We start from the raw sequence: 16,516 nt of genomic DNA, 5'->3' as shown, positions 1-16,516 counted from the left end.
GGAGCAGAGAGAGTGAGAGGGGAGAAACCTCTACTGGAAAGGTGAGTCTAAAGGATTTCACAGGATAGAGTCATTTGTGATGCAGACAGTCCTGGAATTTTATGGAACTCAATATGAATATGAAATATGAAACATTTCAGTCCAAGTGCACCATACAAGACTTATTTAACTTGAGCTTTTATTTAGGAGAGTAATGATTGGAAAGTGGAGCTAGCCAAGAGAGTGATGTATAAGCCAAATTAGCCTGGCCCAAATATTTTCAAGAGTACCTTAATACAACTGTAATTTATGTAATTAAGTTATATTTTTTCAGGGCTTAAAATTACAACCATTTTTGTCACATATGTGCCCAAAATATATTCTGTGTGACTTCAAAATATTTGGGAGTAAACAATTATTGTGTTGTGAGTGAAAGTCATGGCATTACCCTCTTTGTTGATCAGTTATTAATTCAAATCATTGTGTAAACATACAGTACTTCCTGTGTTTGTTGTTGTACTGTGTTAAAAATGTAATGGTGGCCTAAAACATTTGCACAGTAAAGTATCTCTGTTAAATCTGTCCAAAACGTGCCATTTCTCAGTTTTTGTTAGCTGTTTGTGAAATTAAACGTTCGCTCACATTCTGTGCATCTCCTGGGGGCTAAGCCCCCCCTGTCCTTAAAACCTAGTGACGCCCCTGTTGCACACCTACTATCACCAAACACGCTTTATCATTCCACCTGCCTTCAGACCGGCAGCCACATTTTCAAGATGCTCAGGGTCTTTGTGTTGCTGTTGTTGAGTCAGGGCGTAACAATGGTGGTTAAATGCTCTTACCTCACATTTTTTCATTGTACATTTTCTGCAGACACCACAGTGACACATTAACGTCGTCTTCAGACGTTCAGGTCAATGTTATAGTGTTTTGACGAGAAATGAGGACAATGAGAACTTGGATTTGCCACAGCGAGTAACCTGTGCTTACACTGCAGAAAGTCATTTTAAAGAAAAGAAAAAAGCCTTGCAGAGGTGGAAAGAGTTCTGAAATAGAGCTGCAACTAGCGATTATTTTCATAATCGATTAATCTATCGATTATTTTCTTGATTAATCGTTTGGTCCATAAAATATCAGAAAACCTTCAAAAATGTTGATCGGTGTTCATCAAACCTGGAAATGATGATGTTCTAAAATGTCTTGTTTTGTCCACAAACCAAAATGATTGACTTTTAATGATTTCTTTGTTATCCAGAACAAAGAAATGAAGAAAATATTCACATTTAAGACGCTTAAACAATCGGAAATCTTGTTTTAATCATGAAAAAAGATTCAAACCGATTAATCGATTATCAAAATAGTTGTCGATTAATTTAGTAATCGATTAATCACTTCCGCTCTATTCTGAAATATTCCACTCAAGTAAAAGTACCACTCTTTTGACACAATTTTACTTAAGTACAAGTAAAAGTACTCGAGTTAAAGTAAAAGAAGTAGCTTGTTCAAAATTTAAGTTCCTTTTTTGTGTCATGCAAAAAGGACACAAATCTCACAATAATTGTTTATCATTAAAGGCAAACCTTTACAAATGACAGTGCTGACAAAATAAAATATGTAAACACATAATGGGTCAAAGGTCACTCTTTTTTTAACTTTCTCCTTAATTAGTGCCAATTCACCTGTCCTCATCATTCACTGCCAACATTTTTTTTATTCAGTCATTTTAAAAATTACAAATACACAGATAAAACCTACTCAATTACAGTAACGCGAGTAAATGTAATTCATTACTTTCCACCTCTGAGGCCTTGTGTCTGAGAAGTCGGCTTAATCAAGAAAAGGAACGTACATTTTAACTATTTAAGGACATCTTTCCTAAATGTTTCCCAGTTTTGTTTTTGTTGACCCCAAAGGCAGATTTCTTTCTTAAAACCAGAACATTTCAATCGATTTTTGAGTATTTTGGCCTATTTTTCTTGAGTAGGGCTGTATTTGCAGTGCAGCTTTAGGCTCATAAAGCTACACTGGTTCCAGCTTGTAAAATATCATGTTTTTTTTCCCTCATAGCATCAACAAAGAAATACAAATGGGTTAAAAGGGTTAAAACACACTAGGATTGTGTTCACCATAAAATCCAGAAAAAGACGTCATGTCACAGGGTCAAATCACACTGAAGCTTGATTTTGAGTTCAACAGCCCCCAAATCCCTCCTCCATCATGTTGTACATCCAACAAGAAGGGTTTATTGTGCTGATTATTCCTAACCACTCTCAGTCCTTGGTTTTCCCTGTGGTGTCATGTTTGGAGCGTGTTAATGCTCGTGATGATTTTAAGCCATATTTACTCGGCACATTCGTTCATTATGGACAATTCATCGGATTCTGTCTTCTGCCAAATGATCCTTTATTATCAGGCATCATCTGGCCTCAGTGACTGATCGTCATGTACTCGGATGCTTTTAATCAGATGCCGTTTGTTTTTCTCCAATCTCTAATCTGAAGTGAGATTAAACCAAACCATCTTTATCAGAAGACACGTTTATGTGGCTCTTTTGATTATATTTACAATTTTATATTCTACAACATCTGAGCAGTCAGAGCGTCTGGCCAAAAAATGTCCTGTAGCTAAGTGCATTTATTTTATTTATTTTCATTTATTTACAATTTACTGCATGTTAAAATAGTGTACTAACATTTTAAAATGAAGAAAAAACAAAAGTTGTATTTAAAAAAAACACTGTAGTTGCACTTGAACACTATACACAGTATAAAACGCATTTAAAGTCACGTTTCTTTGAGTTTTTATCTCAATGTGCAAAAACAGGCCAAAAAATGGAAACTATGTACAGGTGTTTTTCCAACTATCTCCTCACTGGTGATAAAGACTCTGATCCACCGACTTGCTGCAACAGCACGAGTGAAATGACCGTAATAACCACATGTTGACTTTGACTTGCAACTTCTCTGCTTTCAGAAACTGTTGCATAATTACAGTGATGCAAAGTGTGCGTTAAAGGGTTAAGTTTACTCTTTTCTTAAAATTTCTCCCGTGGAAAACTCACATACCCATCAACACTTTAATCTACTGTAAAATGAGAAACATATTAATGATACTTAAGGGGTTCCCTGATGTCACACATCGACTGCGCCTCTCTCTGCTCACATCCTCTGTTTCCCTCTAACCTATATATCTGTGTTTCTCTCCAGAGAAACTCCAGCCTTTCTGGAAGCACAAGAGGAATATACCAGGTGTCGGACCGACGCTCCTCCCCCAGCACAGGGTAAGTCGGCACCTTACTCGCAATTCACATTGTCTTGTGTTCTTTGAATACCTTGAATTATGTAAACCATCGTCAGGACAGCAGTGCCCGAGTTACTTTACAATGCCAGGGAGAAACCTCATTATCTGGTAGAAGCAAGAATTGTTTCTCCGTCCATCTTTCACCACTTTATCCTCCACATGAGGGTTGCGGAGGGTGCCGTGCCAGTATCTGCTGACATAGGGGAAAAGGCGGGCCCAGTCCATCACACGGGCACATATAGAGACAAACAACCATCCACTCTCACAGTCTGTTTAGAGTGTCTAATTTACCTAATCCCCAAATTACATGTTTTTGGACTGTGGGAGGAAATCGGAGAACCCGGAGAAAACCCACGCACACACGGGGAGAACATGCACACTCCATGCAGAAAGTCTCTTTTTCTGAACGGGTTCGCAAACCCAGGTTTTCTTGCTGCAAAGGCAAGAGTGCTAACCACTACACCAACCGTGTGGATGGAATTGTTTCTCTTACACGGTAATTAGAAGATAATAGTGATTTCTATACATAACGTGATTCTCGATTAGGACTGAACATTTTGGGGAAAATATCTAACTGCGATTTTTCTGACCGATTTAGCTATTTCGACTTTATTTTCAATGTAACATTTGAAGTCTCTGTTTGACTGGTAAAACTTTAGATTAGGGAACACATATTCCCCATTAACTAGGTGCTTACTAACATGCATATAAGTAGCATACCAGATTAATATGTGCTTAATAATTACTAATAAAGGTCTGGTATGCTACTTATATGCATGTTAGTAAGCACCTAGTTAATAGTGAATATGTGTTCCCTAATCTAAAGTGTTACCCATTTCTCCCATGATATAGAACATAGATCAAAAATGTAACCATTTATCTTCTAAAGCTTTATCCTCCACGTGAGGGTCACAGGGGTCGCTGGTGCCAGTCTCGGCTGACATAGCGTGAAAGGTTGTGTACGCTCTGCAGGTCGTGAGTCCATCACAGGGACACATAGAGACAAACAACCGTCCACTCTCACTCTCTCACCTATGCTCACTTTAGAGTGTATCTGCATGTTTTTGGACTGTGAGAGAACCCAGAGAAAACCCACGCACTCACACGGGGAGAACATGCACACTCCACGCACAAAGGAAAGATCAATAACAATTCCAATAATTAAATACTTGGACCTTGTTTTAAACAATTGATTTACTTTTATAGTTACAGCATTCACTTAAGGATTTGCAAAATGTGTTTTTCACTTTGCCGTATCAACTTTAAAAAGAACTAATTGCTCAGTCCTTCAGTAAATGGTTTACTTGAAAAGAGAGAGTGTTTTCTTTCTTTCAAATGAACTGACTGCACCTCCCCACCTCCTTCATTTGTCTCCTATAGTGAGAGAGCTGCTGCAGTGAAACACAGTCTGTCAGTGATAATGTTACCAGTGGAGCCTCCGAGCTTTTAACCACCATCTCCTGGTCGCTGGGACTGAGCTCATTGGTCCTGTGTGTAAATGTTTGGTGGGCACAGTAATAGCAGTAACTGTTCCTCTGGAACACAATGAAAACAGCAGAAGTGCTGAGGTTACAACCCTCTGGCGCTCTATCAGGTTTTTGTTTTTACACACTGTATGAGGGAGCAGTTTCATGTGTGATGTACATTTCTGCATTTTATTTATTTGTTGTCTTGCGTCAACATATATTATTCTTATAATAAACCGGAACATTTATATTTAGGCACATTACTTCCTGCCAGTTATAGTATTTAATTCTCCAATGAAAATATTATATGTATTTTATATAAACTGCTGTGTCTAATTCATACATTTAACCTGTAAATATGCATTTTATCAGATCTCATCTTACAGTAAATGTACATAAGAGGTGGGACGATACCACGTTTTACAGATTTAAGAACTATGAAGCTACATTGTGCTGAGTCATTTCAAAGACATCATCCTCCAACTGTGTAACAAATATTGTTCTCCCAAAAAGAGGGGAAAAGGTGATATATAGGATTATATAGGATTTTTACACCTTTATCTGTTCATCTGACACCTGATCCAGTGATTCTGACCAGTATCTGACATATTGTCATGTAATAATAACAATAATAATAAACTTTATTTGTATAGCACCTATCATACAAGGATTGCAGCTCAAAGTGCTTCACAATATAAGGAAAATCTAATTTAAAGAGCGAATACAGCAATAAAACCCCACACGGGGTGGAATGAAAAGCAAAAGCCTAAAGTCCAAAAAGTAAAAACCATGTTTTAAATTTGAAATAAAACAAAAGATGCAAATAAAACAGTAAGGGTGGAATAAAATAGGAACAGGCTGGAGTCAAGAGGTTAAAACCCTGTATCAACTAAAAATATATGCATGATTTAAAAAGAAAAGAAAAAAAAATACCATGCAATATAAATCTTTGTTTGCTCGTCTCCCTCTTACCTAAAACAGTAAAAACATTTGGAATATCAGAAGAAAGAATAAGTGTTGAGTGCCCGAGTTTCAACACTAATCCACAGACATTTGCTACAGTCACAGTTGTGATGAGATTTTTCCCATTTTGTTGTGATATTTCAGCCCAAACTACCATCACACACTGACAGATTGATCATCGTCGTGACTGCTTTTCTTAGATCATTATTCCGCACACATTCAATAATTCATGTGTACGATGAATATTGTGATGCAAGTTTGTGGCGCTGAGCTGCAGATGGAACATGAGGTGTGGACTCTGGAGTATTTCTGGGCCTCTGCTGGTGATTTTCTGACACATGGCGGCACCACAATATTCTGAGTAACACAACTGTCATGCCCAGTTGGTGTGTGACTGTGTTTCCTTGTGTAACGTCACACGGAACCTGTCAGGCCTTCCCCACTGAATCATGGCTTGCAAAAATGCTCACACACACACACACACACACACAGTAATAATAAGCCCCCTGTCCCACATTATGAATCAATCGTTCTTAATCAGAGAAAATATTTTTGTGACTGCTTGTACGTTTATAACCTCAACTTTGCACAAACGTCAGTCATTTATTGATACTGACCTCATCAGATATTTATAGTGTCACACTTTGCACCAAAATATCTGCCTTTTTAAATGTGTATTTGTCTCTTATGGCCCTTTTCTACGATGGTCCCAGCTTTGCACGGCACAGCATGGTTAAGGCTGGTTTTCCACTCCAAAAGTAGTACCTCAATGTGGGCGGAGTCATCACCGCGCGGCTGCATGAAACCGCGGCCACTTCGTTTTACACGCGTCACACACACACACACACGAGTGACCAGTGACAGTGAAAGCAGTTGTTTGTCGTTTGTTTGTTGTTTGGAATCATTAGAAATAGTTAATTAAAACTATTTGGTCAGTGACCGGAGCACAGTCACTGGACTAAAATACAGCAATCAGCAGTGCTGTCGTTAAATACACCAGACTCCTCTGTCAAATATTGAGATTTTAGACATTTCCCTGGTAGTTGTTGAAGATTAACCCACATTTTTTAGGATTGTTGTCTTTTTAACTGATCTACAGTTCGCCATTGTTCGGCTTGATTCTTGTGTGATTCTTGACGTCACGCATAGTACCTACTTAGCTCGCTTGGGACCTCACCAGAGCAGATACAAAGAAAAAGTACCAGGTACTATGCTAGTGGAAACGCAACGTAACCGTGCCGAGGCAAGGCGAGCCGGTGGAAACACGCCATTATAGTCACTAATCTCATGTGTCTCTTGTTTTTATAAAGAATTGTAACATTACTACCATTTATAAGTCCATTTTGATTAAAACTCACATTTTTATGTAAATCATTGCATGAAAATGCTACAAACACTGCATCAAATCTTAGATTCTACAGGACATTTCATATTGATTTGCAAATTAGGGATCAATAGATAAACACTGTGTTTATTGAGTTGTTTTTATTTACTCTCTGATGCCGCTTTCAGTGTTGTGTTGCACTGAAATGGTTGCTATTGTAATCACAAGCCCGGTCACTGCTTTACAGTTGGCTCATTAGTCTGTAGCGTGTGAGATTGCACCTCTGTGGAATCCTTTAACTAAAAGTTGCAATTTTGTCTCAACTCAATCTTAATTTATGGGTTAAATATGCATTTAATCTCACTTTACGTTTCATTCCTAAAAGCTCTTGTGCAGCTGCTTTGTCTCTCCTCGTCGCGCTGTGAGAAAACGGATGAAGAGAAGAAGCCGAGAAGAAAGAAAGGGAAAAACTGCCCTACTTTTTGAAGGGCCGGTATATGTGTAACTGCTCATTACTTGAGTGTGGTTATTTTAAGTACCGTTGCAGTACATATGTACAATGTCTGGTCTTTGTCAGTCACTTCACTTCAGTCCCTCTGTGTGGGATTCATTTAGTTTCAGCCTCAGTCAAATTAAATAATAAAGTGGATGTTTAGTGTGAAGAAAAGAACCAAAGTCCCCAAAAGGATTATGTATGAAATACATTTTCAAAGACAAAACTAACGCATTTTTGTTACAATTTGTGTTAGTTTAAGTTAGTTATCGGTGGCTTTTTAACTCTAGTTATTCTTATTTAGTTAGTTATGGTTAACTATAATAACCTTGGTGTGTGCAGGTGCTACATTCTTTTGAAAGCTCACTAACAGTTGTTTTTATCAAAGTTTAAGTGGAGAAATAATTCTTGGCAGGCTGCAGTGACTCCCTGGCCTCACAGCTGGTCACTGACACTTCTTTTTACACATCGTTTTTTTTTTTTTATGATGTGAATTAATGAGCTACAAATGTGCGTGCAATTAGATTTTGTCGCTTGAGGACAGAGTTCGGCTTCATCGTGTTCATCCTTCGTCTCTTTCTTTAAGGTAAAGATTGGTGAAACTAATGTTGATATTGTTGATGATCCTTGTTGTTGAACTTGAATTCTCCCCTCTCTTTAACCGCAGAGCTTCAGGGAGGATGAAGTCTGTCTCACAGGGATCCGGCGGTTATGACAGTGACAGTGTGGAGATGCACCCCATGGACGACTGTCCCGAGGCTCAGTACTATCACATGCAGTGTCGGCCAGGTGAGGGCGGTTACTCCCCCGGTTGCGGCGGCTCCAGAAACTGGGGCCTCCGCAAACAGGCCATCCAGAACTGGCAGCGGCGGCCGTACAGGAACAGCACCGAAGGCGATGAGGGAGACGTGTCGGACGTGGGCTCCAGGACGACGGAGTCCGAAGTGGAGATGTGGGAACAAGAGAGAAGAGCCGTCGCTGAAGTCCAGCAGTCTGCTGCCCCCTATCCTCACCACGGCAGGGCAGGGTATCGCCATAACGTAGGTAAGAATCCAGACTCTTCTTAGTCTAGTATCACAAGCTCAGACACACACGCAGGAGCTGGGATTCACAGGAGAATCTGAATTCACTGATCTGAATTCAGGTCAGGTGGAGTTTTATGAGCTGTATCACTGACCGCGGATCCAACTGAGAGCGGAGCCGACATGAGCTTATATGGTAAACATGGAAGGGAAGAGGCCACATTTCTGCTGCAGGGCACAGACACGGAGATGGAAACACTTTATGGACGACAGCTATGCAAACATGAAGAAGATGAAGAATATTTCCACATTCACATGATTTAGGAGAAAACAAGTGACAGTGAACAGGGTGATTAAAGGGACACACACACACACACATTTACTTAACTGATGGTCTTTAATTGAGCAGCATTTATCAGTATAGAATGGATTACACAGATACTGATGCAGTTTATCAATTAGGTGTAAAGTGTATCACAACATCCAACTACATTGGGGTTTTTGCATGCACTTATACCAAAATACCAAAATCCATCTTCTAGCTCTTTATTCTCCACATGAGGGTCACAGAGGGAGCTGTGCCAATCTCAGCTGGACAGTTCGCCAGTCCATCGCAGGGACACATATAGAGACAATTTACTCTCACTCTCACGGTCAATTTAGAGTGTCCAATTGACCTAATCCCCATATTGCATGTTTTTGGACTGTGGGAGGAAGTCGAAGAACCCGGAGAAAAGCCACGCACACGCGGGGAGAACATGCTAAAAGTACACATGATAAAACAAAAGTTAGAATTTCGATTTTTTTTTTTTTAACCCTCGTCGATTTCATGTGGCCCACTACTGTAGGACTGAACGATTTAATATAAATATCTAATTGACTGAAATTGCGATTGCGATATGAGCTGGAATGGTAAATTTGACATAATTATTCTAATTTTCATTTGAATAACATATTAAAAAATGAAATGACTGTGTGACGTTTTCTTCAGCCTGTACAATATAATGTGTTTAGGTCAGGAAAATGATTTACAATCTACAATCAGAAATACTGCGCCCCCTGCGATTTGAAAATTGCAGTAAGCCATGTTGTGATTTTGATAAAATTTCAATTAATTGTTCATCCCTGTGGCACACCACTTATTTAAAACCCGTAAACTCGTAAACACTGAGCGCGTGGCTGACATAATATAGACAAATCATAATAATAATACCTTTTATTATATCACATTCAACATTTAATTATGTATAAACTTGATTAATCTTAGTCTGAAGTTAACTTCTGTTCCAATCCATCCAATCCAGTTTTATTTCAAAGGCACATTTTTGTGTAGAAGTGTAGAACATACAAAACAAATAAATAACAACAAATAAGTCACACCTAAAAAAAATAAAAGAAGCATTTAGTACAGTAATGAAAATAGGCTAAAACACATAAGAAACATAACTCACTCAGGGTTAAAAGCCAGCGAAAATAATTACAAACCTATATAACACCTTTATTTTCATATTCATTATATTTATGTATTATATTATTATTGTTTTTAAATGCTTCTTATGTTGGCTTTTAGGTGCGAGTGTTAGGTCAACAGAAGTCCAGTTGCCTTTGTGTTCATGTTTTAATTGGTTGTTATTTACTTAATTTGTGATTCTATCAGTTTTTGTTATTTACAGATTAATGTTTTTATATGTCTTTTCTAATAAATGTCAACTTGAACAGTAGAGCGAGGAAAGAAAACCGTAACAATAATTATCCTTTCAATTTTACAAACCATATTTATTTATTATATATGGATTGTGCAAATACACACACATTTCATTTTATTTTAAATGTTTTTACTTCAGATTTGTGTGTTGATAAAGAAATTTTTTTGACATTCATTGCAATAATTATTGATCCAATTTGAAAACCCAGTATTGTGATACGCTTTTTAGCCGTATATCTCACAGCCTTATTACAAACTAACAATACATTTGTAATGTGAACCTCCTTTGTTGCACCTTGTGATTTAACACTCAGAACTCTTCATGTCTTTATTTGCCACTACAGTGTTAGGTACAGAGTCGTGCATCACAGGAAGCCCTTTTCTCTCTGTTCTCAGAGTCAGACATTGAACATATTTGTCTGTTTCCTTGCATACTGAGCTTTTGCAACCTTTCATTGTGCCAGCACAGGCAGCCAATCATTTCCCCAGTTTCACCACAGATTGCACGTCTCTCTGTTAACTTCCCGCCCTGCCAAGATCCTAAAACTCGCTGCTGCAGCCCATGCTCCCCCCTTTTCCCTCCACCTGCTGTCGCCTCTTGCCTCCATAGCAGGTGGACCAAGGCAGGCAGGGAAGGAATGAATCTGGGCCAGAGCCCTATGACACATTTGCACTGTATACACTGCTTTGACTGCCCCGTTTGCTCAAACCCTTTTCTTACGTAACACTCAGCATGTTAGTGCCATTCCTCACCTCTGACGTAGTTCTCCTTATTGGGAGAGTCTCTGCCAGGTTTGATCAGATGGTATGTTTTCGACAAGTGCACAGTTTTCACACAACTTGGATTTTTTTGGTTCATTTTTGCAGTCTTGAGCGTAGGTGGTGTGTGTGTGTGTGTGTGTGTGTGCGTGTGTATGTGTGTGTGTGAACGGGTAAAAAGCAAAAATGAGGAATGGTTCATAGTCCTGATGGTTTTGAGCAGACGCCTTTCAAGGCCAAAGATGAAATGAGTCATTTAGGATCAATCTAGCTGCGAGGGATAAGCCAGGCTTAGACTGGACACAGCCAGTGTGGACGGCCATAAGCAGAATAAAAACTATCAGAAGAGGGAGAAGAAAAAATTTTGTGTCTTGTTGAAAGTTGGCGCCACCGTGTGACAGAATCTCTTTTTAAACACTGTGGCATTTCCCTTGTCTTCAAAAGAAAGTAAAAAATAAATTCAGTAAATACATGAATGTAGTTAACGTGGTCTTTTTTATAAAATTAAGAGCTTAGACGTTGACATTTTTACTTTTAATATGATTCCAACAATCATAACTGATCATTTCCTGTTATTTAATTCCATTTGAATGTGACACCCTCCTTTCATATATATGTATATATACATACATATATATATATATATATACACATATGTATATATGTATATAGATATACGTATACATATATCTATATATATATATACATACAGTATATATATATATACATATATATTTAAGTTACAATTTAAGTTGTTATTTATGTTTTTTTATGGTTTGTTTGTTCAGTTACAATATATTTGTTTACAATTTTAGAATAAATGTTTTCTTTTACAATGTCAAGCTTTGAAAACTGCAAAAAAAAAAGGATATATCTAAATATCTAAATGCTCTGAGTTCTCAGGTTTAAGGCATTCCACCCATAACCACCGGTGTTTAAAGTGTTTATAAAGACATTTTTTTTGTCCCGCAGGACGTTCAGAAGTGATCTACAGCAAGCCATGTCGTCATGAGAAAAGCCCGTCCAAATCCAATGAGGTGATCAGTCCGGAGATCCTGAAGATGCGTGCAGCTCTCTTCTGCATCTTCACCTACTTGGACACCAAAACCCTGCTGAGAGCTGCCGAGGTCTGCAGGGACTGGAAGTTTGTGGCTCGTCACCCGGCTGTATGGACCAGAGTGCTCCTGGAGAACGCTCGCATTTCTTCCAAGGTGATCACAGTGACAACACACAGTGGCATAATAAAACCACTGCAATGTGGTGTGTTTAACTGTTGTTGTTGTCGTCTGTTTTTTTGGTGCTGTCTTAGTTCCTGAGCACACTGTCACAGTGGTGCACACAGACACACTCGCTCATCCTGCAAAACCTCAAACCACGACAGCGAGGCAAGAAGGAAACCAAGGAGGACTATCTTAAAAGCACACGGTGAGAAGCACATGCACGCGCAGGGGCTGACACAGCTACACAAACAACTACGGCTTTACAGATAGATAGATAGATAGATAGATAGATAGATAGTTTCCCTTTTTAAATTTGGAAGTGAATTATTTCTTGCTTTGAATATTATTTGCGCTGTTTTGCAATTCTCCACACCAAGAAAATAAACTAACTCCTCTTTAGATTCAGTCAAGATGCTAGTAAATGTCATCACTTCTGTGGGATCCAAAAGGAGCAGCTTAAAGAAACTTTTACCATTTCACTGTAACTGTAAATGTCATCAGTCCTGCAAACACACATGCAGTCCACTCATAGAATGCATGCAGCTGCTGCCACACTGTGGTGATCTATGCATCACAGGTCAGTCACTGGAGAAAAAATAAATGTTTTTGTATCAATGCAGTCAATAATAAGACATTGTTCAGTTTTTTGTCTTTTTAATATATTTACAACTAGTAAATAGTTCGACTGCTCTCGTCTTCGGTAACACTTTAGATGAGGGAACACATATTCACCACTAACTAGGTGCTTACTAACATGCATATAAGTAGCATACCAGACCTTTATTAGTAATTATTAAGCACATATTAACACCTTAATCAGGAAAAATCTTAATTCATGTCGTAATAGAGGTAGAATAAGGTTATGTATAATAAGGTGTTAATATGTGCTTAATAATAACTAATAAAGGGCTAGTGTGCTATTTATGCATGTTAGTGAGCACCTAGTTAATAGTGAATATGTGTTCCCTAATCTAAAGTGTTATCATGCTTTCATACAGTGCATTTTCTATCAGTCATTTGTCATACCCATCAGGAGGGTCAAATGTCTTGCCCGAGGGAATCAAACCCACAACCAACCTTCAACCAACACTCTACCATCAAGCCACCGTTGCCTTTTAATAATCAATCATATTAAGTATTCATAGGCAATACTCACTGCGTTGTGTGTTGCTACTTGATGACGCGGATCATTTAAAAAGGAAAATAATTGCAAATTTGACATTTTCTACCATTTTATTCTGGTAAATTCAAAATAAATTCAACGTGTGATAAAAAAGTTTTGAATGCCGTTGTGTGAGGAGGAAAGCACACGTTATAGCTCGGCAATGCGCTCACATTGTTTTTCCTGCATAGAGTGTATGCCACAGACTTTTTGGAGCACATTTTGTTCTGTGCTCTAAGTGCTTTTTATGAAGGACAGACGAATTACTGTACTTCCTGTGCTGCTCTGTTTCTGTCTTTTCCTGTGACCTTCACTTACATCTCCATCTAAGTGGCTGTCTGGAGGAGGGTCTGGAGGCGCTGCTAAAGGCCACTGGCAGCAACCTGCTGATACTGAAGATTTCACACTGCCCCAACCTGCTGACTGATCGCTCCCTCTGGCTGGCAAGCTGCTACTGCCGAGCTCTGCAGGCTGTGACATACAGGTGGACCGCTACACTTAGTCCTAAACTTCTTTCCTTTGTCAGAAAAAATAACAACACCTTAATTATAGGTCAACCTGTTAATTATTCTAGACGTTTAGTCGGCTCCGGAAGGACATTTTCCAACCTATTGGCATTTACTGACCCTGGCCCGTTGTAGGGGCTGATGGCTGATGCTGCCTCCACCTTTCATGTGGAGACGCAGATCATCACCCTGCATGGAAGCCTCGCAGACGAGTAGCATTTAACGGCCACTTTTGCTAAAAATGTGTGTTCACGACATGATTTTCTCCACATTACAGCTAATGCAGATTCCACAGAGCTTAGAGTTGTGTTCAGTGAACGTTGCAAATTCAATTTCTTCTGTCAAAACACTGTTTGTTGCTGCTGACACCTTGTGGAAATAGATGGCAGACTAATCAGATAGTCATTAGGTCACTGGAGAACTATAATAGTTTAATGTTTGTTTTTTTATCTTTTATATATTGTAATATTGTTATTTTCTTGCATCGTTGAGTTGGACGCATTAGACATGAGAGTCTCACATGAAGATATGTATAAACATGGATTATCTTGTGTTCCAGAAGTGCCACAGACCCAGTCGGTCAGGAGGTGATCTGGGCTCTTGGAGCAGGTTGTAGAGACATCATCTCCCTACAGGTGGCGCCACTACATCCATGGTAATACACCGAGAAGTTGACTCGTGTCTTAACTACTTTGATCCTAACAACAAGTACGCTGTTGTTAATGTTGTATTATTTATTACTGTCTGGGTTTTTTTTTTAGCCAACAACCTGCCCGCTTCAGTAACCGATGTCTGCAGACGATTGGAAGATGTTGGCCACACCTCCGTGCTCTTGGGGTGGGAGGGGCTGGATGTGGCATTCAGGGTTTGGCCTCACTGGGTAAATGTTCCTTACAAAACAACCATTTCAAATCAAATTAGAACATGATTGTGCACTGGCAAACTTAGTTTTCCCAAGAGATTTTGTACCCACTGATTTATAAAATAAGAAATCATAGTGAATAGTGAAATCATAGCTTACAGTGAACCAATGTTGAATGTAGATGGTATCATTATCTTACAGTCATCATATAGTGTAATCCCTAGTTACATTATTAATGTTAAAGCAGACTAAACTTAGTATTTCAGTTTACAATGCTCTTTTATGATAATATATTGTATATATCACATACACAAGCCACTCTGTGTGCCGTTACATTCTTATCTTCCATGTCATCTGTTTACCTCCTTTTTAAAACCACAACCACCAGCGAGGAACTGCATGCGCCTGCAGGTGCTGGAGTTGGACCATGTGAGTGAAATCAACCAGGAGGTGGCAGCAGAGGTGTGCAGAGAAGGTCTGAAAGGTCTGGAGATGCTGGTGCTGACATCCACACCGGTCACTCCCAAAGCCCTGCTCCACTTCAACAGTGAGTGATGACAGTCATATCTATTTATTTACAGTCATCTGATTTAATTTACAGTCATATCTATTTATTTACAGTCATCTGATTTAATTTACAGTCATATCTATTTATTTACAGTCAACTAATTTAATTTACAGTCAAACTGTAAAGACTTAAGAAGAGAACGTGCGTCTACATTTACAAATGCTTTGTCTCCGTCCTCCTTGCCCTCATGTAGGTGTTTGCCGTAACCTGAAGTCCATCGTGGTTCAGATTGGTATAGAAGACTACTTTGAGGACCCCAACAGTCCTGAAGCCAGAAAACTGTTTGATGAGATGGTTAACAAGCTGCAGGTAACAGAGCGAATGCTCATCATCTGCTAATGAGTCATAGACAACTCACTGAGAAACATCAGGATAACGACCATACACACCTTCATACTCTTTGGCAGTGAATGATAAGCTGCCAAAAGCATTTGTGACCTTTGACCCATTTTGACTGATGCATTATGTGTTTACATCTTTTATTTTGTCAGCACTTTCATTTGTAAAGGTTTGTGTGTCCACAAGAAAGAACCCCAACCTTGTCAAAAAACTAACTAGGTATACTTTTACTGTGAGTGAATTTAAAACAGGCTACTTTTTTACATTTTTATACCAGTACTTTTACTTGTACTGAAGTAAAATGATATCAAAATAGTGGTATTTTTACTTGAGTAGAATATTTCAGTTCTCTTTCCACCTCTGTTGGTCCCTTAGTCGCACCTGACCTTGCAATTTCATTGTACAATTTCGGTTGTACAGTATAATGACAATAAATATCCTTTCCTTCCTTCCTTCCTTCCTTCCTTTTCTTTTCTTGGACGCAACCTTCTTTTGCCACTTTCAGATAAACAAGCAGATACAGTGTTCGATGTGCTTGTTCAAAAAACAATTGCTTCTTTAGAGATTAAATTGTTTGCCGATAAGTCATTTTAGATTAGAAACAACTGATTTTCGGTGACCTTTCCCTGTTTGATGTGATTTGAAGTGATTGATCACTGAAAAATTGAAAAACAGAAAAACAGCTTCTATTTGCTGGATTCCTGGTCTATGACAGATAAAAGATGATCCGAATTTTCTACTTCCTTTTGACATTTTTAGACTCACAAGAAAAGAACTAATCCCAACGTCTCCTGCCCACTTTGTGAGCCGTGTCATACACTCATCACTTTATTATACAACGACTCTTCCAT

At 38.7% G+C, this 16,516-nt stretch overlaps 1 protein-coding gene across 3 annotated transcripts in view; it reads left to right on the top strand.

The window, feature by feature from the left end:
• fbxo41 (F-box protein 41) overlaps window positions 1-16,516 on the top strand; it is a 57,145-nt gene that overhangs the window by 35,333 nt on the left and 5,296 nt on the right. For 2 of the 3 annotated variants that reach the window (XM_058640930.1, XM_058640931.1), the window contains 9 exons: window positions 3,183-3,256; window positions 8,190-8,566; window positions 11,981-12,219; window positions 12,318-12,433; window positions 13,722-13,874; window positions 14,456-14,551; window positions 14,658-14,776; window positions 15,147-15,305; window positions 15,520-15,635. In XM_058640930.1, coding sequence (XP_058496913.1) covers window positions 3,183-3,256; window positions 8,190-8,566; window positions 11,981-12,219; window positions 12,318-12,433; window positions 13,722-13,874; window positions 14,456-14,551; window positions 14,658-14,776; window positions 15,147-15,305; window positions 15,520-15,635 — 1,449 coding nt within the window. The remainder of the gene's footprint in view (window positions 1-3,182; window positions 3,257-8,189; window positions 8,567-11,980; window positions 12,220-12,317; window positions 12,434-13,721; window positions 13,875-14,455; window positions 14,552-14,657; window positions 14,777-15,146; window positions 15,306-15,519; window positions 15,636-16,516) is intronic. The other variant, XM_058640932.1, reaches the window with a different exon arrangement.

This window comes from Solea solea, chromosome 10, assembly GCF_958295425.1.
Source record: "Solea solea chromosome 10, fSolSol10.1, whole genome shotgun sequence".
Lineage (NCBI taxonomy): Eukaryota > Metazoa > Chordata > Actinopteri > Pleuronectiformes > Soleidae > Solea > Solea solea.
Note: the sequence above shows the minus strand (reverse complement) of the source record. Positions and strands in the feature narration are given on the sequence as shown.